The sequence below is a fragment of the Bos javanicus genome, unplaced genomic scaffold, assembly GCF_032452875.1.
Source record: "Bos javanicus breed banteng unplaced genomic scaffold, ARS-OSU_banteng_1.0 tig00001692_1, whole genome shotgun sequence".
NCBI classification, from domain to species: Eukaryota; Metazoa; Chordata; class Mammalia; order Artiodactyla; family Bovidae; genus Bos; species Bos javanicus.
In genome coordinates, this window is record NW_026893637.1 from 340,880 (window position 1) to 366,497 (window position 25,618).

The following is a 25,618-nucleotide window of genomic DNA, read 5'->3' on the forward strand; positions in this document are numbered from 1 at the left end:
AATTGAGAAGATAGGATAGAAGGTTTAAATGTTGGCTCCAGCATTTACTAGCAGTACGACCCTGAGAACTTAAGCAAGTTAATATAACCTCTCTACACTATTGCTTTAGTTGATTATCAATAAATGAGGCTGATAATATTTACCTTGTAGTGCTGCAATAGTTAAATGATAAAGTCCATGTTAGAGGGTTCATATACACTGTGGGCTTCCCTTGTGGCTTACCTGGTAAATAATTGGCCTGCAATGTGGGAGACCTGGGTTCAATCCCTGGGTTGGGAAGATCCCCTGGAGAAGGGAAAGGCTACCCACTTCAGTATTCTGGCTTACTTTAAACTTGTACTCTGGGCATCCCCTCACACGCTGATTCTGGACTTGGCCATGTGATGAGCCTTGACCAGTGGAGCATTAGGAAGAGTAATGCAAGTGAAAGCCTGGTCAGTCCTTCCACATTGGGCTCTGTTTTCTTGGAATCCATCTGCCATGCTTTGAAGAAGCATAAGCAGCCATGAGGAGAAGCCCACTTGGAGGAGAATGGAGGCCTTAAGCCAACTCCCAACTGGGCTCCCAGCCTGCAGCCAGTACTGATTTCCATACATCTCTGAGTTCATTTTAGATCTTCTAGACATCCAACTCAAAGCCAGCAACATTCTTGAAGCCTAGTAACCTTGTGGTCAACCCCCAGAGTTGTAAGAAGGACTAAGAAATTGTGAGAAGCCATTAAATTTGGGGTGATGTGTTATGCAGCAGTCGATAGCTAAAACAGAGCCATGTGGAGTCCTGCCACCACAGGTGGCATTGATTTTGTACCTGGTGGTAGAGTGGAGAAGTTTGGAGGAATGATGAAGAGACTGTTTGGTGCAGGCTGAAACACAGTGAAGACTATCCTACTGGAAGCTGCAGGAAAGAGAACTTGAGTTCTATAGCCACAGAACAGTTACCGGAACTATGCTGGTGGAAATATGGGAACTAGAAGAGGCGCCTCATGAACTTGGGGTCTGACTAAGGATTTTCCTGGACAGGATGTTGAAAGTGTCATCTGCCTCCTTTTAGACACCTGTGGTAAAGTCCAGGAGGAGCTACTTGAGCTAAAGAAGGAAATGTTTAGATTTTAAGCACATTTAGAAGAACTGAAAAGGCACTAGACCTGGTGGGTTTGATTTAAAAAATTGCTTTCATCTCTCCAAGGAAAATTTCTCAAAGTGAAAAATGGCCTTGGTTTGAAGATGAAATCCAGAGTGCTGTTAGTAAAACATGACCTCAGGGTCAACGTCTCTGTGAAAACATGAGCAAGATTTAAAGAGTATCTCAGTGATCCTCTCAGCTAAACAAGAAAACTTCTAAGAATCTTAAAGGTACCATGTAAAGCAGAACTGCCAGACCATCCAGAGGAATTGGGAGAAATTTACATGGTTATTAAGTCTTTAAATATATGGGTGGTTTCTTACGCAGCAATAGATCAGCCAAACAGATCACTAATGGTTTTTAGATGCACTTGAATAATGGTAGGATAAAATATTTTTGACTTCAAGTTTGACTTTGGCCATATGGTCAGAAAAGGGCCACTTTCGCAAATATATTCAAAATTTTAATTTTTACCCACATGCTCTGTATTTTTGTCAACATCTTTATTTTCTCTTCTTAAATTGTTAACTGGTCAAGTTGTATATAAGGCCTTCCCTTGTAAGCTCAGTTGGTAAAGAATCTGCCTACAATGCAAGAGATCCAGGTTGGATCCCTGTGTTAGGAAGATATCCTGGAGAAGGAAATGGCAACCCACTCCAGTATTCTTGCTTGGAGAATCTCATGGACAGAGAAGCCTGGCAGACTACAGTCCATGGGATTGCAAGAGTCGGACATGACTTAGTGATTAAACCACCACCTTCACAAGCTGTGTATATTCTCATTTATTATTAACTTGGCATATTTCAAGCAGTTCTATGGTACCGCTTTCCTCAACTTCATGAAATCCTGCACCTTTTGCAATATTTACAATTTGTTTTCACTTTTACTGTCCTTGAATTTATTATCTGCTATAATGTTGGTAGGATGGATACTAATGTCTTGAAAGAATGGGTCTTCAGTTAGATATTAATTTTATAAGTAGTCAGTTTATTAATGAATAATTTTCTTTAAGAAGTTTTGCTTCTTTTAAACAACCCAGACATTGGATTCTCATATAATGAGAGGCACTCCAGTACCACTCAATTTATAACTGAGCAGGCCCTAGGACCAGACAGGGCTTAACGTTCTGGTAGAAGCTGAGTTGAAGTATGTGATTCAGGCTCACTGTCTAAGAGGAGCTTATGTTTTTAACCCTGAATCTAAATATTGGTGCAACCCACTCAGATGTAACTTTGGGGTGCAAAAGAACTAGAGAGAAGTCTGGCCTACTTAGCATGCCATTGTAAAGTGTGGAAGAGGTGGAGAAAAGAAATGAATGCTCTGTGAAGAGAACTTCTGCACAGTGTACAGAAGGACGCTGACAAGAAAGCTCTCCCTATCCATGGAATCCTCCAAGGCACCATGAGCCTGCTCCTGGCAAATGTGACCTGAGGCATGTCCTGGGTGCTGGGCAACAAAATCAGTACATCTTCATCTCTTGTGGGAAGATAGAGGAAGGAGTGGGTCAAGAAGTAGTAAAGCAGTAAAAAAGGAGTAAAGAATCTCCTGTCTCTACAGTGTCTGTCATACTGGAGAGAATCCATCCATTAGGTGATGGGAGGCTGGTTGGTCAGAACGTAGTGAAAGGAGGTAGGTATTGTACTCAGAGGGCAGATCCCTCTATATTTCCCTTTCACATTTCCCCTTTGTAGAGGAGATAAGAGAACTGAGCAAAGGAAGCTACACTTCTGGGCAGCACTGCTTTAGCTACTGTGATAGAAGCTGGTTTCAGGAATGAGCTCTCCTCCTGAAAGGAGTTGACTGTTGAGCTCTTCTCAACAGTCATCACAGTGTCCCATCAAGCCAAAAATCCTGTGAGATCCTTCCTCTGGAATAAGAGCCTGTTTCTCAGCAAACTTTCCAACAGGATTTTAACTCTTCTATGCAGCTGGCCAAAACATCAAACCAGCAAATTGAAAACACACAGTGGTCTGTATGCTTGGGTCTTAATGAAATTTCCCATGTGTGCTATTCAGTCAGCTTCATACATTCTCAGGACAGGTACTGAAGAGCTGAGGACTCAGGCAAGTGCTCGGAGGTGAGAATTGGTCCAGGCTACACAGTGTGTGAATTCACAGTATAGAGAGTGGACCCAGCTGTGGGTCTTCTCTTTAGCAGGAGGGCTCTTCCCTTTTAAGAACTGTATCCCATTCAGCCTGCCATGGCTTCTACTACCTCCCCAGGAGACTTCACTTCCTGTGGGAAAGAACCACTCCTTGATAATATCTCAGGGAAAGTCAGAGCAGCATTAGAATAATCACACAGATACCCTCTCTCCACTTCTCAACTGTGGCTTATTTCCATTTGCTTCCAAGGATACTGATGTGAAAGGGAACAGTGTGATATCAATGTCAATGAAACCACCTTGCTCTCAGTCTGAGGGTTGGTTATGCTCTGAAATATAAAGGGGAACTTGGCTCCTTAGAGACTCATCTGAGCCCCACCATGCTAAATCTTAACTGTGGTCTCTTCCATGGACTTTATTTAAGTGAAGGTGTTTCTGAGGACGTTGAACAAGGCTCTCAAGCCATTCTTCCCCAGGTAAAGGTTGTGTCTTCCAAGGCAAGCCTTTCTCTCCCCAACCTGTTGATGGCACCAATTTGATTTTTGGTGGATATTCCCCCCCAAAAGGAGGGGGCTCTGTTTTATTCACTTCTGTATCCCCAGAGCCTAGAATAGTGCCTGACACATGGTAGTTGAAAGCGAAATATTGCAAGTTATTTGTTGAAATGTACATGTGATTGACAGCAGTGTCAAGATGCTCAATCTATGCCTAACCACTTCCATTTGACATCTAGAAACTTACACGAGAGGATGATGGGGATTTAGTTTGATAGACTTAAAATTGCAACAGGAATTCTTAGACCCTCAGCTCAGCTTCTGGAAAAATCAACTAGTCCCCCTGTTTCTGTTTTGGCAACTGTGAAAAGGGGTCTGGCCAAGTCTTCACCGTGACAGAGTGAGGAAAAAATGTGAGTGCAGTGTTTAACACCTAACAGAGTGACGCATTCCTGCGAGGTGCTTGTCAACTCCACTCTTAGCTCCTTCTTTTTCTGAAATGCACACATGGAAACCTACAGAGTGAGATGTCTATCAAGAGTCCATCCCTCTTGTTTCTATCTTCTCCTGATAGAATTGTCATGAATTCAGCATCAAAATGGTTGTTTAGGCTAAATATTGGTCCCCAGATTGGATGGATTGAAGATATTATAGACAATGCCTACATGTCCTAAACCTGCCTTCTGAAAATGTACTCTGTATGAACAGGCAAGGGAAGGACAATGTATGTGGCATGTCAGCAACCCCATAACTTCCCTGTTATAGGACAAGATTCCCACAGAGTTTGAACACAGAATTATCTTTAAGGAAGGTGCTGTTTGGGAGCCAAGAGACCCCAGGCAGGGATTCCTAACCCCAAGCCCCATTCCCAGCACCCCTAACTGCCTGTAGTTATGTGAACAGGGGAAGGCATTTAATCCTTGGGACTCAGCTTCTTTGCCTGTGAAATAATACTGGCTTCCTGCCTTCCAAGGGGACAGAAGGAAGACTGATTTAATATTTACATAGCACATTGAGAACCTCCAAGAAAGGCACCATACAACTGGGAAATATGATATAATGGGAAGAATGTCTTTTAAGTTGTTGGTCTCTGCTCAGCCTTTCCACATGTCTCTGGTCAGCCCTGTTCCACATATACAATATTAAAATGATGGGTGAAGGGGTTTGATTGGATAGTGTGCTAGTCAGGCATTGTCAGAAAAACAGATGAATATATATATATATATATATATATATATATATATATATATATTTCATTATGCTTCACTTCATTGCACTTTACAGATATTTTATTTACAAACTGAAGTTTTGTGGTTAAACTTGGTGTTTGGCTGGTGTTTGCCTGGTGTTGAGCAAGTCGGTTGGTACCATTTTCCCACCAGTATTTGCTCACTTTGTGTTTCTGAATTTTTCTTACTAAGGTCAGCTTCACTAACTCCAAGGCTGAGGGCTTACTCTGTCAGTAGTTGGGACCTATACCAAACTTCAGACTTAAATTGAAGAAAGTAGGGAAACCACTAGACCATTCAAGTATGACCTAATTCAAATCCCTTATGATTATATAGTGGAAGTGACAAACAGATTCAAGGGATTAGATCTGATAGACAGAGTGCTTGAAGAACTATGGATGGAGGTTCATAACACTGTACAGGAGGCAGCAATCAAAACCATCCCCAAGAAAAAGAAACGCAAAAAGGAAAAATGGTTGTCTGAGGAGGCTTTACAAATAACCAAGAAAAGAAGAGAAGTAAAAGGAAAAAGAGAAAAGGAAAAATATATCCATCTGAATGCAGAGTTCCAAAGAATAGCAAGTAGAAATAAGAAAGCCTTCCTAAGTGATCAATGCAAAGAAATAGAGGAAGACAATAGAAAAGGAAAGCCTAGAGATGTCTTCAAGAAAATTAGAGATATCAAGAGAACACTTCATGAAAAGATGGGCATAACAAAGGGCAGAAATGGCATGAATCTAACAGAAGCAGAAGATATTAAGAGGGGGCAAGACTACACAGAAGAACTATACAAAAAAGATCTTCATGATCCAGATAACCATGATGGTGCAATCACTCAACTAGAACCAGACACCCTGGAATGTGAAGTCAAGTGGGCCTTAGGAAGCATCACTACGAACAATGCTGGTGGAGGTGATGGAATTCCTGTTGAGCTACTTCAAACCCTAAAAGATGATGCTGTGAAAGTGCTGCACTCAAATATGCCAGCAAATTTGGAAAACTCAGCAGTGGCCACAGGACTGGAAAAAGTCGGTTTTCATTCCAATGCCAAAGAAAGGCAATTCCAAAGAATGCTCAAACTACCACACAATTGCACTCATTTCACTTGTTAATAAAATAATGCTCAAAATTCTCCAAGCCAGACTTCAACAGTACATGAACCATGAACTTCCAGATGTTCAAGCTGGATTTAGAAAAGGCAGAAGAACCAGAGATCAAATTGCCAACATCTGTTGGATCATAAAAAGAGCAAGAGAATTCCAGAAAAATATCTACTTCTGCTTCATTGACTCCACTAAAGCCTTTAACTTTGTGGGTCACAACAAACTGTGGAAAAGTCTTAAAGAGATGGGAATAGCAGACCACCTAACCTGTATCCTGAGAAATCTGTATGCGGACAAGATGCAATAGTTGGAACTGGACATGGAACAACGGACTCATTCCCAATTGGGAAAGGAGTACGTCAAGTGTTGCAGAAGACCCTTGGTTTGGAAAGAGATCAAACCAGTCAATTCTAAAGGAAATCAGTCCTGAATACTCATTGGAAGAAATGACCCTGAAGATCCAATACTTCGGACACCTGATGTGAAGAACTGATTCATTTGATAAGACCCTGATGCTGGGAAGGATTGAAGACAGGAGGAAAAGGGGATGACAGAGGATGAGATGTTTGGATGGCATCACTGACTCAATGGACATGAGTCTGAGCAAGTTCTGGGAGTTGGTGATGAACAGGTAAGCCTGGTGTGCTGCAGTCCATGAGGTTGCAAAGAGTCAGTCACAATCGAGCAACTGAAATGACTGAAGTGACTACACTGAACCTCTTCCATCTTGGAGGGAGCAGAGACTTTGTCCTCACTGGAGTAGATACATTCTAGGTGTAGATCTGCCTTTCCTGCCCCAGAGTGCTTCTTCCAGGAACTTTGTCCACAGAAGCCATTTTCTAGCATCGTGGTATTTCCTATAGCATTGCTTCTGATCAGTGATTTTCATAGCATCTCTTCTTTGATGGCAAAGGGAATACAGCAATGTGCCCTTGGCTGTGGGATTAACTGGTTTTACCGAGGACACCATCACCTAGAAACAACTGGGCAAATTTTGAAAGCTTACTGAGACAGTGTGACAGCTAATGAAGACTCAAGTGTGTCAGATGGGAGTCAACATTCTGAAAGGGTGGGGTGCAGTTTTAAAGGGTATTGTACATGCTGTGAAGGATATAGTGTATATTTGAAGCATAATGGTGCTATCTTCGCCCCACAGCCAGAACATACGTGTCTTGTAATCAAGGGATGGAAGCGGCTTGTTTCACTACTGAACGCACAACCCAGTTGTAGAATTTTTGCTTCCCATCCTGGCTTCTTTGAGCTCTGCTTCCTTGGAGATCTTGGTCCCCAAAGGGGAGCTGCTCACCAGGGGATGCTCACATATGTCCAGGGCTCCAGGTGAACAACCCCAATCAGGGAGGCACTTTGCCAGACCTTCTAGAGAAGCAAAAACATGACTGATGTGTCTGTGAAGAATCCAGGAGAAGGACAACCCTCACAGGCCCCTGTATCCGGAAAATGCATTCTGGGTAGTACTGGAAGAGTTTTGATTCTGTCCAGTTTACACAACAAGAGAGACATCAGCTGTGCATACTGATTTTTATTTATTTGTTCATCTAAATGGAAAGAATAATCAGGGTCTTCAGGTCTGTAGAAACAGAAAACTTTTTCCAGCCCTCTGAAGCACTAGATACAATTAAAAAAAAAACAACAACACTTCCTTATTCTCTTGTCTGCATAAGTTACAGCACTAATTTAAAATAAATTTAACTTAAAATAGAGCAGGGCTGCTGGTGAAAACAAAATTAATGTTAGTCCAGTTACTCCCTCATTTAGCCATCACTGGTGATTCTGTGAAGGTTATTACTATTTATAAACTCAGCTTCTTTTTAAATAGTCATTTACTTATTTGGCTGCACCAGGTTTTACTTGTAACATGTGGGATCTATTTCCTGGATCAGGGATTGAACTTGGGTTCCCTGAATTTGGAGCATGGAGTCTTAGCCACAGACCACTAGGGAAGTCCTCTCTACTTGTTTCTTGATAAAGGGCCCACCTGTGCCTTTAAAACATTGCTTGTTTTGTCCATATTTTAATGCTGTAGTTAAGAACATGAACTCTGAAATCTGATGCTAGTGTTTGAATCCTGGCTCAGTTCCTTTCTGGCTATGTGATCCTGGGTAAGTCAATTAACCTCTCCGTACCTAAGTCCCCTGTCTCTAAACTGAGGATGGTAACAGTGTCCATTTTGAGTGTTTGGAGCATTCATTACAATAACATAGGCAATATGTTACAATAGTGCCTGGCACATAGTAAGCAGTGAATAAATGTTAGCAGTTGTTATTGTTAATATTATAATTTGGCAATGCTTGCTCTAAGTTAGCGTGCTAGAAATATAAACCATTTTATATTCCCTCTTTCTCTACAAACCTGCAGAACACCTGCTAAATGACTGTTATGAATTGAATTCTGTCCCTTGTTGACATCCCCTCCTCTCTGCCCTGAATTTTTCTGTTCAAGTTTTAACACCCAGTGAGACTGTATTTGGAGATAGCACCTTTACAGAAGTGATTAAGGTTAAATGAGGTCACAAGAGTGTGGTCTAATCTTATAGGCCTGGTGTCCTTAGAAGGGCCAGACATTTCTTTCTCTCTACATGTACAAAGAAGACAGGCCATGTGGGGACACAGAGGAAAGGTGGCCGTTTACTAGCCTGGAACCAATCCCACTGACACCCTGATCTTGGACTTCCAGCCTCCAGCACTTTGGGAAATAAATGTCTGTTGTTTAAGCACCTCAGGCTGTGGTATTTTGCCATGACACCCTGAACAGACTAAGACGTTATGAAATGTTTTAACTTGTATATTGAAGGAGAGACAAATGGGCAGTCCTAACGTAGGATGTCTGATGCCATCCTCAAATGCCATTTCTCCATGTGGGAAAAGCTTAACTCTACCATCTCCCATGGTGGTGGTGGGGTTGTTGGGAGGAGTCATATACCATCAGGACTACTGTCCACTTGCTTCCCTCAATATAACTGTTTTCTACAGAATTAATCAAGGCTCCAGGCTGACTTCCAGCTATGTAGAGGATAGTTATTGTCCGTGAGGAGCTCTTACTCTTACTTCTTTCCTCTTCCAACACAGATGATCTTGTAGGAATAAGAATCTGGTCCATTGAGTCACTGCTTCCCTGGTGGCTCAGACGGTAAAGAATCTGCCTGCAATGTGGGAGATCTGGGTTCGATCTCTGGGTTGGGAAGATCCCCTGGAGGAGGGCATGGCAACCCACTCCAGTACTCTTGCCTGGAGAATCCCATGAACAGAGGCACCTGGGAGGCTACAGTCCCTGGGGTCACAAAGAGTAGGACATGACTGAGTGATTAAGCACACATCTGTCCATTGAGTCACTGGTTGGATTCTGGATTGGTGTGACTCTATGGATCTTTAGCCTTCATTCCCTCAGAAGCTGGGCCACACTGGCTGGAGTCCTGGCCATTTCACTTCAAGGCATGCCCAAAGCCCTCCCAGGGTTTCTGGTTCCCTGAGACCATGCTGCTCATGGCCTCTTCCTCCTGAGTCCCTGCCTCATGCCAGCTGGATTTCTGCCCTGTCACAAGAAGCATGCATGAATTTAATTGTCCTAACTGAAGACTTGGGGATCACAGGAAGATTTGGTTGTCACAGCATGTGAGGCCTTGGAATTTTCTCTCCCCCACCCCTGCAATTTTCTCCTTACCTTTACTTTCCGAATTCCCTAAGAACTCTTCCTTTCAGTCAGAGAAGACTTTGGCTGAGTTCTAAGACTTAAACTTTCAGAAAGCCTTGTTAATAAGATGCTTGCAGAACAAAGAGCCTTCCATTTTACAGCAGTTTTGCTTATCAACTTATTGTAAATATAATATTTATTACATATGCATGATGATATATATATTATATCCATGTTATTTCATATATATGATGTTTTGACTATACAAAATATTTATATTTATAAATAATCTTTTTTTTTCTTACTACATGAAGAATAATTAAGGCAATTGGGAGATAAAAGGAATTGCCTAATTTAGAAATAAAGATTTAACTGTGGAGTTTAGGTCTCTTCAGAGTCACTCATTGACTTGTGAAAAGATCTTTGAAACTTCTTAATCTATTTCTCAGGTGTAGGGTGTTCTGAATCTGAACGTAGGAATGAGGTTAATCATGAGACCATGTAGCTGTAGGAAAATCCTACAGCTTTTCAGATGTTGAAGGCTTTCCTAAGAGCATCGTTAAAACAGAAGAGATGGAAAGGGAGAGAGAGATTCGGAAAAGTTCATTAGATCACACAGAATTTCCAAGGTAAACTCTGGGACGGTAAAGTTAGATTTCTGTGCCATTTGAGTGTAAATGAATTACTCAGAAAATGCAAAAACGTACTCTGAGTACTCATGGGAATTGAAGACAATCATTCTAAGAAGGCCATGTCTGGAGCGCGCGCTTTGTGCCTGCAAAGCTTCCACCTGGTCGGTGCGCAGGGCGCCAGAAGAGGGCTGGGCCGCCTCTCCCCACACTGACTTTTGGGCCGCGGACCTCTGCGCTGGCGCAAAGACCGAATTCGGCCCTGGGGCTCCTGGTCCAGCGCCAACTGCGCTGTCTCCCCAGAACCCCGCGACACGTGACGGCTTCCCGCCTCCGCCCCTCCCGCTGCCGCCCACGACCCAGCCACGGGCGGGCAGGAGGCAGCGGTGGCCGGACCTCCCCGTGCCTTTTTTTTTTTATTCTTCCAATTTTATTTTATTTTTAAACTTTACATAATTGTATTAGTTTTGCCAAATATCAAAATGAATCCGCCAAAGGTATACACGTGTTCCCCATCCCGAACCCTCCTCCCTCCTCCCTCCCCATACCATCCCTCTGGGCCGTCCCAGTGCACCAGCCCCAAGCATCCAGCATCATGCATGGAACCTGGACTGGCAACTCGTTTCCTACATGATATTTTACATGTTTCATTGCCATTCTCCCAAATCTTCCCACCCTCTCCCTCTCCCACAGAGTCCATAAGACTGATCTATACATCAGTGTCTCTTTTGCTGTCTCGTACACCGGGTTATTGTTACCATCTTTCTAAATTCCATATATATGCGTTAGAATACTGTATTTATGTTTTTCCTTCTGGCTTACTTCACTCTGTATAATAGGCTCCAGTTTCATCCACCTCATTAGAACTGATTCAAATGTATTCTTTTTAATGGCTGAGTAATACTCCATTGTGTATATGTACCACAGCTTTCTTATCCATTCATCTGCTGATGGACATCTAGGTTGCTTCCATGTCTTGGCTATTATAAACAGTGCTGCGATGAACATTGGGGTACACGTGTCTCTTTCCCTTCTGGTTTCCTCAGTGTGTATGCCCAGCAGTGGGGTTGCTGGTCCCCGTGCCTTTTTAAAAGCCTCCCAAGCAGGCCCCGCAGGGGGATCCCGGCGGAGGAGGGAGCGGCACGCTGAGCTTCCGCAGCGGTGCGCGGAGCCGAGCTCCCAGTGCTGCGCCTCCCGCTGGTGGGGCCCCGCACTTTCGGTTCCCCCAAAAGTGCTCTCGCTGCCGCCGCAGGGCTCCCCCCCTCCCCTGGCCACGCGCCCCCGGTAGCACAGAGCCCACCCGGCGGCTCTCGCCGCCCGCCCTAGCCGCCGGCATGCTGCGCCCGCTGCGGCTCCCCGCGCTCTGCCTGGCAGGCCGGCTGGAGGCCACCCGCGGCGGCCAGCTGCCCTCGGAGTGGAGACTCCTGAGCGAGGGCTGCCAAGCGGAGCTGGCCGAGATCATCGTGCACGCCAAGATGCTGGCGCTGCACGAGGAGGTGCATGGCCTGTACAACTACCTGCCCTGGCGGTATGAGGCCAGCGACTTGGGGCTCTTCTACTCCGCTGAGATTGAGATGCTGTGTGACCAGGCATGGGGCACCATGCTCGAGGTGCCTGGGGGCTCCAGGCTCAACCTCACCGGCCTGGGCTACTTCTCCTGTCACTCCCACACCGTGGTCCAGGATTACTCCTATTCTTCCTCAGGTGAGCCTGCCACATCTCGCCCATACCATCCCTTTGGCCACCTGGCATGGCCAGCAGAGGTACCTTTATCCCCAGCAGGCTCAGGAACTCCTCCAGAATCCTGTCTGGGTGATGTTAAGTGATGCCCTAGTCTCCTTCCCATTTTCTGCTCTTTGGTGCTCCTCATGTTGAGTCTACAGAGATCTTGGGTGCCTCTGGCTAACACTGTTGGAAAAACAGGGATGGCTCCCATGCTTGACCAGGGAAGAGTGTTTTAGGCCAAAGCTCAAGGTGGTTTCCAGCAACAAACAGCCTATTCCCAATAACAGAGGTTTATGCGGGGGGTAATAGGGGAAGAAGGCCCTGGTCACAGCACTCTGAGAAGTATGAATGGCAATCGGACAGGAGCCCTCTCTGGTTGAGTTCCATGCAAGTTGATCTGTGGTGCAGATGAGATGCCTGTGGATAAGAGTTCAGGCTATGGCATCTCCTGGAGTTTGAATTAAGAAAGTGGAACCCTAACTGAGGTGGACTCCTTATAGAGGAGGAAAGCTATATTTTAAAGTGGATGCCATGGGAGTTGTTTGGGATGGACAGTGGTCAAAACCAATCCAAACACCTTTGGAATCAGATGGTTCTTGGAAATCTGGCTCCATTCTTCCTGTCATTTTGAGCAAGTTACTGACCTTGTCAAGAACCTCAAGAGCCTCACCTTCATAATGTGCCAAACAAGGTTGGTTGAGATTAAATCCTAGTAACTGGTGCAGAACACCTGGTGCAGGTTAGATGAGGAATGTGTAGTTACTCAATCCTGCACACCTGCTTAAATGCCAAGAAGGGACTGGTGTGGAATGCAGCCCAGCTGTCCTCTTGTTTCACTTGGATTCACTCATATCAGCTGCCAGCAGACCTCAATGCCAGGCTCTTCCAAATAGCAAAAGTTTATAGAGGAAGGGCCTGGGAGCGGGGGCATTAAGGGATTGGGAAGGTGCTCACAGGACTTTGAAGAACAGAGAGGTGAATTAGACCAGGCCTTGTCTGTTGGGAGACTCCTGGAATCTTGTGAAGTTCCATGAACGTTTATGTGGTCACGATGAAATGTATGTAGATAAGGGTTCAGGTTATAGGCTCAACTGAAGTTTGCAATACAAAACAGCAGGTGGAACCCTAATGCATTGGTTCTCTCCAGCTGGAGGAGGAGGCTGATACAGAGGAACTGGGAGGAACCTCAAAATGCAATCTAATGGATAGTGATTGGACAATAAGTCCCATCTTCCCAGTATGTGGTGTAACATTAAGGATATTTGGAATGGCCATGACCTTGGTCTGCAGACTAACTTTGAGGTCTTGAGATTTCACATCACTGAGAAAGAAGACAGAAGGTTCCACAGAGGGGCATCCATAAGGTCGCGGTAACACCTGTTTTCCATATTAAAGCCAGAATATCTAAGTTTAGAATACATGGCGTGTTTTGTGTTGGCTTGGGTGGTTTAGCCAGATTAAGTTGAATTAAAAAAAAAATACTGGAGAAGTACAGTTTCTAAATAAAACTGGCAAGGAATGAAGTAGTACCTTCTTGATATTGAGAAACTTAGATTTTTACATGTCTTTATTTAGGGAAACCAGCTCTAAAACTATTCAACAAGAAAACTTTATTTTCCAAAGTAAAAAGAGCCACAGTACTTAAGAAGAAATTATCTTCTTTTCCGACTTTATAATGAAATGCAGTTTTGTCCACTGGCTCTCTGGTGGTCAGACAGCTCTTTCCTCTTTTTCTCTGACATATTTATAAAATGTTAAGGCAGAGATACAGAGTCAAATGGTAGTCCGACAAGATTTCTATTTCACAGGGCTGTGTTGCCCTGATGCATGTTAACTGCTGCTAAGTCGCTTCAGTCGTGTCCAACTCTGTGCGACCCCATAGATGCCAGCCCACCAGGCTCCCCCATCCCTGGGATCCTCCAGGCAAGAACACTGGAGTGGGTTGTCATTTCCTTCTCCAATGCATGAAAGTGAAAGTGAAGTCGCTCAGTCGTGTCCAACTCTTCGAGACCCCATGGACTACAGCCTACCAGGCTCCTCCGTCCTTGGGATTTTCCAGGCAACAGTACTGAAGTGGGTTGCCATTGCCTTCTCCGTGTGTGTTAACAACCACATACAAATCATTCCTCTATTATTCTGGGCCCCTCAGAAAGGAGAAAGGATTCTGGTCAGTGTCACAGGAGAAAGTGGCAGTGGAGACTCCCTGGTGAGCCCCCAAATGCCTACTTTGGGCTGAAGTGCCACTTCCATCTCTCCTTTTCCTTCTCTTGGCTTCTCTATCTTGCCAACAGGTACTTTATGCAGGGTTCTGTAAAAATGTTAAGTTTTATACTGTGCTTACTCTGTGCCAAATACTTTACTTACTTTAAAAAAAATGCACTCCTTACCATTAAACAAATAAGGATGCTGTTGTCATCCTTGTTTTATAGATTGTACATTTAATCTTAGAGAATGTAAGAAATCCATTGTGTGTCAAACAAGAGATAAGTAGCAGTGATAGGACTTGAATCTTGGGTCATTCCAGTTGGCTTTCCTTTGCCCAGGAAACAAGGAGCACTCCACTAGGGGAAGGAAGGCGGCTTGGGAGATTCACAAATGTTCACTCGCACCCATCCTCCAATTCACATATTTTGAAAAACTTAAGGATAGATACATGCAGTGTGAGGTAGAGAAACAATCAGAGAGAGTGACTCCTCTAATGTGAGTCATGTAGATGTGTAATTGGAAGTTGCATGTAAATCAGTGAAGTTAGAATATGCCCTCACACTGCACAAAAATATCTCACAATGGTTTAAAGACTTAAACATAAGACATGATGCCATAAAACTCCTAGAAGAGAACATGGGCAAAGTGTTCTCTGACATAAATTGGACCTTTTTTTTCCTTAGGTCAGTCTCCCAAGGTGATAGAAATAAAACCAAATATGAACAAAGGGGACCTGATCAAACTTACAAGCTTCTGCACAGTGAAGAAAACCGTAAAAACAAACAAACAAACAAAAAAAAAAAAACAGAGAGACAACCTAAAAAATGGGAGAAAATATTTGCAACTGATGCAATAGACCAGGGCTTAATCTCAAGTATACAGACCATACAATTCAACAACAATAAAAAAAAAAAATCAAAAAATGGGCAGAAAACCTTAATAGACATTTCTTCAAAGAAGACATGCAGATGGCCAGTAGACACATAAAAATATACTCAGAGTCAGTAATTCTTAGAGAAATGCAAATCAAAGCTGCAGCCAGGTACCATCTCCTATCAGGCAGAATGGCTATCATCAAAAACAGAACAAATAGCAAATGTTGGAGACAGTGTGGTGAAAGGGAACTCTCCTACACTGTTGGTCGGAATGTAAGTTGGGGTAGCCACTATGGAAAACAGTATGGGGGATCCTCAGAAAATTCATATGACCCAGCAGTCCCCCTCATGGGCGTATCCCCGGACAAAACTGTAATTCAGGAATATACATGCACCCCCATGTTCATAGCAGCACTATTCCCAACAGCCAAGATATGGAAACAGCCTAAATGTCCCTTGATAGTTGAATTATTAAAGAAAATGTGGTACATATATATGGATATTACTCAGCCATAAGAAGAAAGAAAGAATGCCATTTGTGGCAACATGGATGGAAATAGAGATAATCATACTAAGCGGAGTAAGTCACAAAGAGAAGAATAAATACCATATTATATCACTTATATGTGGAATGTAAAATATGGCACGAATGAACCTGTTTACAAAACAGAAACAGACAAATGGATACAGAGAATAAACTTGTGGTTCCCAAGGTCAATGGAGGGAGGGAGATGGATGAACTGGGTGTTTGGGATTAGCAGATGCAAACTGTTTCATATGGAATAAACAACAAGGTCCTACCTTAGCACAGGGAACCATATCCAATCTCCTGGGATAAACCATAATGGAAAAGATATTTAAAAAATGTATGTATATGTATAACTGAGTCACGTTACAGCAGAAATTAGCACAACATTGTAATTAAACTCTACTTTAAAAATAAAAAAGATGGTGTATAACTGGCAACACTGTCACAGTCTTCTGTTGACTCTCGATTCAAGATGGTACACCTCATGGGTGTCCAGTCTACAGCTCTTGCCTCTTTTTTTCCATTAGGATGGATGAGAACTATAACCTCTTGCCTCATGGAGTCAATTTGCAAGATGCCATCTTTCCAGACACTCAAGAGAACAGAAGGATGTTTTCTAGCCTTTTTCAGTTTTCAAACTGTTCACAAGGGCAGCAGGTGGCAACTTTCTCCAGTGACTGGGAGGTCCAAGAAGACACTAGGGTAAGAATTGGCTATACCCTGTGCTACAGCAAAATAATAAGATAGCTATGACTCATATGAATGTTGTGAGCAAGGGAATCAAGAGTCCTCTTCCAAAGTCCAGATCAAGAGGTATTTTTCACCCTCTCCACAGCCCTCCCAGAAGTTGACAAGCACTGCTCATAAACTCTGGAGTCCTCAGGCTGTACTGTGTGGCATGAGGTTCCTCACAGAGTGAGGGGACAAGATAGGCTGATGGTTGGCATGCTGTGCCTCAGTTTCCTCTTCTGTAAATTGAAAGCCATTGTAACATCTGTATCTTAGGGCAGATGCGACATGATTTAACTAGGCAGGGAATGTCCATAGGTAAAGCCTTTAGTGAGGTGTTTGAGAGTAAGCACTCAATACACTGAGTGTTATGACTACTTCTGTTGTTGATTTCAAATACTTATGTATGTTTTTACTTGGCCCTGCTGGGTCTTAGTTGTGGCATGTGGGATCTTCAGTCTTCCTTGCAGCATGCAGGATCTTCAGTTGCAACATGCAAACCCTTAGTGGCAGGACCTAGTTCCCATGGAACAGAAGGATCCGGATCACTCTGGGCATGAAGATAGAAAAGGCATCTTTCAGTCTGAGGCAGATGCCTGAGTTGTGGGGATATTTTGAGGACTATCGCTTTCTCTGTGCAGTGGCATTGTCGCAACTGAGCCAGGGGAGCAGAGAGGCCATGGCCCATCGCTCCCAAGTCTCCCACCAAGATGTTTATAGGACCATGTGACAGACCATAGGAGACAGTCCTGATGTGGGTTAATGAACCAATGTGCAGGTATTAGGTGGTTTCCTTCTTTCCCCCATCTATGGTGCCCTTGGTGGGGGGGGGGGGGGCGCTATCTTTCTCTTGTCTGCTGGGTGGGCCTAGGGGAGTGCCTTTGTTCTTTCTAACCTCCTGCCCAGGGCTCCATGGTACCTGGAGGTTCTTTGCACAGAAACTGTTCTCATCGTGGGCAAGTACATCTGACTGTGGAGAAGTGTTGATTCTTCCTTTCCATACATTATCCAGGGTTCCTTCCTTAGGCCTACCCTACTGACAGTTCTCAACTCCCTGACCCCTCTTCAAGATTTGCCAAAATTTTCTGAGTGATTGTCATATATTTCACTCCCCACATGGATCTAAGCACTTTTGTTTCCCCCTGCCCCACTCTTTTTTTTTTTCCCCTACCCAACTCTTAATCTGTGCCAGCACCCACTCCACATTGAACTGGACCCACCAAGTATAAGCCTGAGTATCCCCAGCCTGGGTCAGGCCATAGCATGTTCAAATTAAATCTTTTTAGTCTTGGTCCTGTGGTTCTCCATTTTGTTGGATTTTTGCTTCATGTCCTAAATCCTTGGTAATAGTACACTGATGTCAAGACATCAGATATTGATCCAAAAATTCCTCACAGCTGAACCCCAAACTCTTTAAATATATAACTGATTAGCCCTATGGTCACACAATGAAGCTATTAACATTTTACTGCAATTAGATTTTCCATCATTTGAAACAAATAGAACAATGAGACTGTGGAAAATTGATTTAATGTGAAGGCAGTCCTATTTTGGGTGGTCAGATGTTGATCTTGGGGAGAATTCCTTTTCCCTTTCATCATCCTGGTCTCTTAGATAACAGAGGGTGGGTATGTGTGTTTGCACTGAATCATAAGCTTTTGGGGAAAGAGAATTAATTGTCCCAGGTTGCTGAGCTGCTGCAGAGCCAAATTGAGGTGTTGATGGACTTTGTATGTATCACATCTTGGCTTCTTCTTCTGCCCACTTTGAAAGATACCATATCAGAGCTGAGTTAAATTAGCTAGTTCATTTGAGAATTTAGGTTTAAAATAAAACTAAGGTGCTAGCATTTATATTTTGTGATATTCCTTGAGAAATTTTTACTTTATCTGCAGTGATTAAAATTGTTGTGAATTGAAGGTGTCAGAATTAGATGAAGAGTTATGGACAGTTACTTGTTCCTTTCTTGGGAAAAAAAAATACTAAACTAAAAATTATCTGCCTTAAAAAAAAAAACAAAAAAAAACTTATGTTCAGTTGTGCTGGATCTTTGTTGCCATGAGGGCTTTTCTCTAGTTATGGCAAGCAAGGGCTACTCTTTGTTGCAGTGCACAGGCTTCTTATTGCATTAGTTTCCCTCGTCACAGAGCACAGGCTCTGAGCACATGGGCTTCAGTAGTTGTGTGTTGTGGGCTCACTAGTTTTGGCACACAGGCCTAGTTGATCTGCAGCTTGTGGAATCTTCCTGGACCAGAGATTGAACCAATGTCCCTGCTCTGGCAGATGAATTCCTATCCACTGTGCCACCAGGGACATCCTCTCTGCTTTTTCTGTGTGAAGATGAGCATTCTGCTTTCTCTCCTATGCAGGGTAAATAAATCATGTTACTACACAGTCTGTTTTTCCTAAGGTGATGGGTCTTCCATCTTAGACGGGGTCAGAGGACCTTGTTTGGGTCACCTTTTTATTCCAGTTAGACTCTTGCTAATGGGAACATGTGAATCCTTCATTTGTTCTGAGACCATTATGAATGGCCCTGGACGGTGCACATTACACAATTTCCGTATATCACATGCTGTGTCTTAGATGACGATGAATTCAGGGGGCACACTGATGAATTCTCATCATTTCCACTGTTGCTGCTGCTCTTCTCTAAGTCCCCAGTCAGCTCGAACAGTGTGTTTAGATCATGGTCATGAAGGGTGCATCTCCTCCTTCTCATTCACTTGCAGCATCACATGAATCTGGGACTTTAGGATCAGTCTGGAGGTTAAGAAATGGAACCAGAGGAAAATCTGATGTAGGGAAACTTTTTGTGATACATACCCAGGACAACCTGCAACTCCGTCCTCAGCAGCCAAATCCTCCCATTCTCTAATTCCATCCTTAGACATCCCCCTCCCTCGACCCCCACCCCCCACCCACCCCCCCGCCCCCGCCCCTTGCTTCAGTCAGTGGAAACATAAGCTTGCTTTCAAAAGTTGCCAGGGAATCAGCAGCACTCCCAAGTGTTCAGCATCTCTTTGGTTCAGTATCATGGTGTTAATGGGGCCTCTGGGGATGTCTTTGGCAAGTTAGAGCATCCATCCCATTTTCTGTCAGGGTGCTCTCCACGTCAGCCAAGAACATTTTCCTTTCCTTTTTCCTTCCCTGCTGGGTGAGTATAACAATAAAAACAAAAGTTGGCTGTTTTCCTCTCTCAGCAAGTCCTGTTCCAAGGGACCATGACCCAGACTGACCCCCTCATACAGCAATCCGACCTAGAGTGTCATGGGACTGACATAAAATCTGTGGAAGACCTCCTGTCATCTTTCTTTTTTCCCTTTTTAGAGTTGAAAAAGATGGTGAGGGAGGTGCCATCCTCATCAGGCAATCAGGATTGGCTGTGCCATTTTCAGAGGCATGACCACAGGCAGAACCCTTAATTTCCCAAAACTTCAGTTTTCTCCTTCCCTGATAGCTCAGCTGGTAAAAAATCTACCTGCAATGCAGGAGACCCCAGTTTGATTCCTGGGTCAGGAAGATCTGCTGGAGAAGGGATAGGCTACCCACTCCAGTATTCTTGGGCTTCCCTTGTGGCTCAACTAGTAAAGAATCCCTCTGCAGTGCAAGAGACCTGGGTTCGATCCTTGGGTTGGCAAATCCCCTGGAGAAGGGAAGGTCTATCCTCTCCAGTATCCTGGCCTGGAGAATTCCATGAACTCTATAGTCCATGGTGTCACAAAGCCACTGAGCAACTTTCACTTTCAAAACATATAAACTGTCTCAGGTTGTCCTAAGGACCCAATTAGATCATAGGTTTGAAAGCACTTTGTCAGTTGTAAAGAGTGATGGAGGGGTTTATGACTATAAATGGATCATTAGAAAGTATGGCTTTAAAACTTAAAGATGATGCAACTTTTAAAAAGCTTCTGCCAGGGCAGTGGCAGTGGGAGCAATGGTGAAAGGGTAGGTGGCAGAGTGGGGAACAGATGATGAGGAAGCTCTCATGTGTGTTGTAATTCATTCAACAGAATTTGCTGGGTTCTGGTCACAGAGCAGTTAAAAATTCATGTACTGAGTTGTAAACCATGTTCATGTGGATTCCCAAATCTGAAAGTATAAAATGGTAGTCAGTAGAGTTTTTTTCTCCCACTTTTGGCACCCATCCATCCAGTTCCCACCTACCCTCCAAATAACCACTGTTAATAGTTTCTTGTAAGCTTCAAATGAGTATTCTCCCCCAACAAACACTTCAGTCAAGATTCACTGTCTTCTTTAAGGGCATGGCAGCCCACTCCTATATTCCTGCCTGGAGAATCCCATGGACAGAGGAGCCTGATGGGCTTCAGTCCATGGGGTCACAAAGAGTCGACATGACTGTGTGACTAACACACAATTTTGGTACCAGTGGCACTGCAATGTGCACACGTGGTTGTGCCCTGCTTTGTTCACAAGTGGGTACATGTAAGTAGACATGTAATTTGCTATATCTAGACATGTATATTGGTTTAAACAGCTGCATCATATTCCATTGTATTAATGCCTTACTGTGTATTTAATCAAGTTCCCTGTTGATAGGTACTTACACTGTTTCCAGTCCATGGATATTACATGGAGTGTGGACATGTATAATGTTATATCAGTACACATCTCATTTTGTGGAATTGTTGAGTCCAGTCTTTAGCAAGTGACTGTTGAGTGACTGCCATGAGGCAGCTGCTGTGTTAGATACCAGAGTTTCAATGTTGAGAAAAAATTTTAGAATATAATAATATATTTATAAAAATATAAATTTTAGAGTATAATTATTAATATTTTATCTAAAAGCTCATATCATATTTACATTTTTTTGATGTTTTGTTGTTGTTTAGAGGTACCTTATTGTTGACAAGCTTGTGACAGATACAACAATATAGCAATTTTTAACTTATACTAAACCTAGGCACTATGAAAATTTTGTGCTTAATGTTAATGACTCTTAGATATGTCTATAGTAGAGTAGCGAAAAAAAAAAAATACTAGATATTTAATACTGACAATTTCCCAGTTCACGTGAATCTGAAATTCATTTAGGTCAATGTTTTCTTATATTTCCAACTGTTTGATTTGTAAGGGCTTCCATTTAAATAAGAACTCAGAACTTGAGCAATATTATCAAAAAACAGAAGACTCACACTGAGACATACATAAATCCAGACAGACAGACAAGGAATCTTCTAGTTTTCCACCTGAGATTTAAAAAATTTCTTTGAGCCGCTTTTTTTTGGGGGGGTGAGGGTGGGGGGAGGCAGGTGGTGGCAAGAACACTGGAGTGGGTTGCCATTCCCTTCTCCAGGAGATCGTCCCGACCCAGGGATTGGACCCTGGTCTCCCGCATTACAGGCAGACACTTTACCATCTGAGCCACCAGGGAAGTTGTTGAATTCTGTGGCAAGGATTAACTTCAAGTGTTGCCCTAGGCAGGCCTTTGTAACAAGCTAATTGTTTTTAATTGCATATGCAAAAGAACCAGCTTTATGGTTTCCAAGAAAAAAAGAAGTTTCCTTGTAACCAATTTTGTCTGGTTCTATAGAATATCATGGCTGTCCTAGGTCAGGTCATCTTTCCTTTCTGTAGCCGTAGTTTTATCCCTGAATCATAGACAGATCAGCTGATAAAAAGCTTGGATTGTCTCTGTTGGGTGGATTTGCTTGTACTTGTGTTTCATCTGGGGCAGTAGCAAGGCCCGCGGGCCTCTCCTGAAAGTGGGCGTGGGGGCGGGGTGCACCGGGAGCACGTGTTGGGGTGGGGTGAGGCGCACCGGGAGCGTGTCTGGGGCAGGGGGTTCCAGTTGTGCTCTCAGGGGTCACCACTGCGGCTGGGAGCACTCATTTTGTGCACTCCTGGGTCCCCAGGGATCGGCATCCAGTGAGAGGAGCAGAGGGGTGCGAACCACAGGTTAAGGGAACTGGGACTCAGTGGAGCAGGGAACCACGTATTCCGCCCTCTCTGTTGGCACAGTCTCGGAGCCCCCTAACCTGGCGGTCGTGGAAAGGCCTCGCCTTTGGGGCCAAGGCCTTTACTGCTTTACCCCTTCGCATAAAGCTCAGACCCGTGTGGGTTTTCCCAAGCAGCCTAGTGCCTTCTGGAAGTCCTAGGGATTTATCCTTCCTGGTGATTTCACCTGCGGGGACTTCATAACCCTTACTCTGGCTGGCTGGCCCAGCCCTGCTTCTGCCACTTTGCAGCCCAGCAGGCCCTTGACCACCTTCTGGGATGGGAAACGGAAGGGTCCACCAGTTGCACCCTAGAAATTGTTTAGGGTGGATGGATTTAAACATCTGGTGGCCACCCAGGCAGAAAAGAAGGGAGGATGGCACCTTGCTGCCCTTTCATGGTGGAATCTGTGAATGTCCTGCTGAGAGGGGACCTTTCCATGGGGACCCTGTGCAATAAGTTTGGGGTTTGGGAAATGAATAATTAGAACGTGTAAAATTTTTAAATTATGTGGTGCTTTAATTAAAAAAAAAAAAAACAAGCTCCAAATTCTTTGCAAATTGAGGTCTAAAAATTGAAAGCCTATTTTCCTTTCATTGTGGCATTCTATGAAGAAATGTGTGTTTTTTTTTAAGAAAAGAGTCAGAAAAGTGAGGGAAACAGAAAACTCAGAAGTGCCCCTATAGTTTGGTGAAGGCCTTAGGAGGTCACTTGTAAATACTGCTGACTGTCTGGAGGAGTCTCTTCCTGTGGCTGATGGGCACAGAGCTATGCAGGCTTGTCCTTTGTATGGATGTTCTTGTTGGTGGAAATCCAGCTCAGAGCCATCTCCTGATGTGTAAGAATTTCCCAGACTAGACCCCTAGGCAAATCCCGCAGGGCCAGGGGCTCCTTCCTTCATTGTATCTGTCTGTTTGACTGAAAACCAGCAATGACACATTTTCTTTCAATCTGGTCTCTCACCCAGGCCTTGGAGTAATATTTCCCCCTTCCCCTCAATAGACTTGGGTTCCAGGGATGAATTATAGTCAGTTGTCCATGATTTTGCAGATGAGGAAACTGAGAGCCAGAGAGGGTGGAGGACTGTACAAGGGAGAATAGGATATCCTTCCAGGAACCCTGGTTCCTGGGTTTTTAATGAGCTTCCCACCCAGCATGGTCATTAATTGGCAAGTGTTGACATTGAGAATAAACTATTGGTGGAAATGTAAAAGGCTTTTTTAAATAATGTGCCTACCAGCCGTGCATCTCATGGAGTATTTTCATTGTACTCCCCAACCCTTGGAAAGTGCTGGGCACAGGGCAGATGCTTCATCATTTTTATTGAATAAGTTCAATTTCACATAATTATATCCATAGTGTCAGCAACACTATGAGGTATATTAGAACAATGATTGTCACAGTTGGTACTTCACAGATCAGTAAAGAAAGAAAACGTTTTATTAGGAAGACTCTAAGAGAATTGCTAAGTTTTAAGTTTATCCCACAAGGATATTTTAAAAAAATGAACCAAATCTTTCCCATCATCACCAAGGCTATCGGATGTCTGTTGAGGAACCCACGCAAGGGAGGTTCTACCTCTTGGGACACCTCTGCTTCAGCATCTCCCTAAGCCAGCAACCTGGGACAGTCGAGTACACTTGAAGTTCCTTCCTTGACCTCGGGAGTTTTTTTTTGGAAGACAATTTTTTGACAGACAGAGGTGGGGGAAGGTTTTGGGATGTTTCAAGTGCAGTCCATTTATTGTGCACTCTATTTCTATTTTTGTTCCCTGGTGGCTCCATTGGTAAAGAGTCTGCCCACAGTGCAGGAGACCCAGGTTCAGTCCCTGGGTCGGGAAGATCTCCTGGAGAAGGAAATGACAGACCACTCCAGTATTCTTGCCTGAAGAATTCAATGGACTGAGGAGCCTGGTGGGCTACAAAGGGTTGGACACCGCTGAGTGACCGAACACTTATTTCTAGTATTATTTCATCGGCTCCACCTCAGATCACCAGGCATTAGATCCTCGAGGTTGGGGGCCCCTGCTTTAGTTCCCTCTTTCATCTTCTACACAGCTTCAGCCTGCTTCCTCCTCTCTTCCACCTGCAGAACTACCTACTGGGCTTCTCTGAGTGTGACTAAGAGTCTCCTTCCCTCACTTCCTTTCTTCTGAGTCCCTTCTCCTAACTGGGTTTCCCTGATCTCCGTTTAGGCACTTTTGCCCCAGGTGGTGCTCTTGGTAAAGACCCTCTCTGCCAATGCAGGAATCCGATCCCTGGGTTGGGAAGATCCCCTGGAGGAGGGCAGGGCAACCCACTCCAGTATTCTTGCCTGGAAAATTCCCATGGACAGAGGAGCCTGGCGGGCTCTGACAGTCAGACGTGACTGAAGTGACTTTTAGCACAGCATACCAGAGGACCTTAGAATTGCAGACTCATATGATAATTCTGGCTCTTTGGAGTCCCTTGTCATTCCATGTGTATGTTAGGGTCAGCTTGTGTATTGCTTCCTAAAGGCCCCGAGAGGGTAACAAGCAGGAAGGCTGGGGGTCTCCAGGCAGAGGGAATAGGCTGCAAGTGTCAGACGTTTTTTTCTCTCTCTCTTAAGCAGCCGGAGGAAACAAACTAGTGTTACATTTTTTCCCCTTCTCCATACAAATTTAAAAGGAGGTTTCTCTGAAAATTCTGTGTTGCCGTGACGATTCCTGGCTCCACATGAACTTAACTTTTCTCAAACCTTGAGCTAAGCAACGCATTTTTTTCATAAGGAAATGTTTGTCTTAAGCTATGTTAATATACTATGTATTTCCGCTAGACTCTGTCTTCAGGTTGGTTCCCCCTAAAGGCTCAGAACAGACTTGAGAAACCAGTATGTCTTACTCATACCTTGTTCTCCTAATCTATGTTAATGAAACAATATATTTGCCTGGAAACCTGCCTTTCTTCAAGATTCATGTCAATCATTTTATGGCCCAGGATGACTCACCTGCTGCCAATGTTATCTCAATGCATGTTGTGGGTGAGGGGCATGGTGTCATTCTCTGAGACATTGCCTTTCTTTCCTTAGCAGACTGCTAGTGGTGTATTGGAGAAGGCAATGGCACCCCACTCCAGTACTTTTGCCTAGAAAATCCCATGGATGGAGGAGTCTGGTAGGCTGCAGTCCATGGGACCACTAGAGCGGGACACGACTGAGTGATTTCACTTTCACTTTTCACTTTCATGCATTGGAGAAGGCAATGGCAACCCACTCCAGTGTTCTTGCCTGGAGAATCCCAGGGACGGGG

The 25,618-nt window shown here is 44.0% G+C and overlaps 2 protein-coding genes and 1 long non-coding RNA gene across 3 annotated transcripts in view; all 3 read left to right on the plus strand.

The window, feature by feature from the left end:
• The window catches only part of LOC133243974 (liprin-alpha-1-like), a 333,694-nt gene that overhangs the window by 105,433 nt on the left and 202,643 nt on the right, over nucleotides 1-25,618 (plus strand). The window lies entirely within an intron of this gene.
• The window catches only part of LOC133243975 (uncharacterized), a 136,226-nt gene that overhangs the window by 61,619 nt on the left and 48,989 nt on the right, over nucleotides 1-25,618 (plus strand). The window lies entirely within an intron of this gene.
• LOC133243953 (coiled-coil domain-containing protein 3-like) lies at nucleotides 11,664-16,468 on the plus strand. The gene is made up of 2 exons (XM_061410655.1): nucleotides 11,664-12,033; nucleotides 16,160-16,468. The coding sequence occupies exons 1-2, from the start codon at nucleotides 11,664-11,666 to the stop codon at nucleotides 16,408-16,410; spliced, it is 621 nt and encodes a 206-aa protein (XP_061266639.1). The 3' UTR covers nucleotides 16,411-16,468.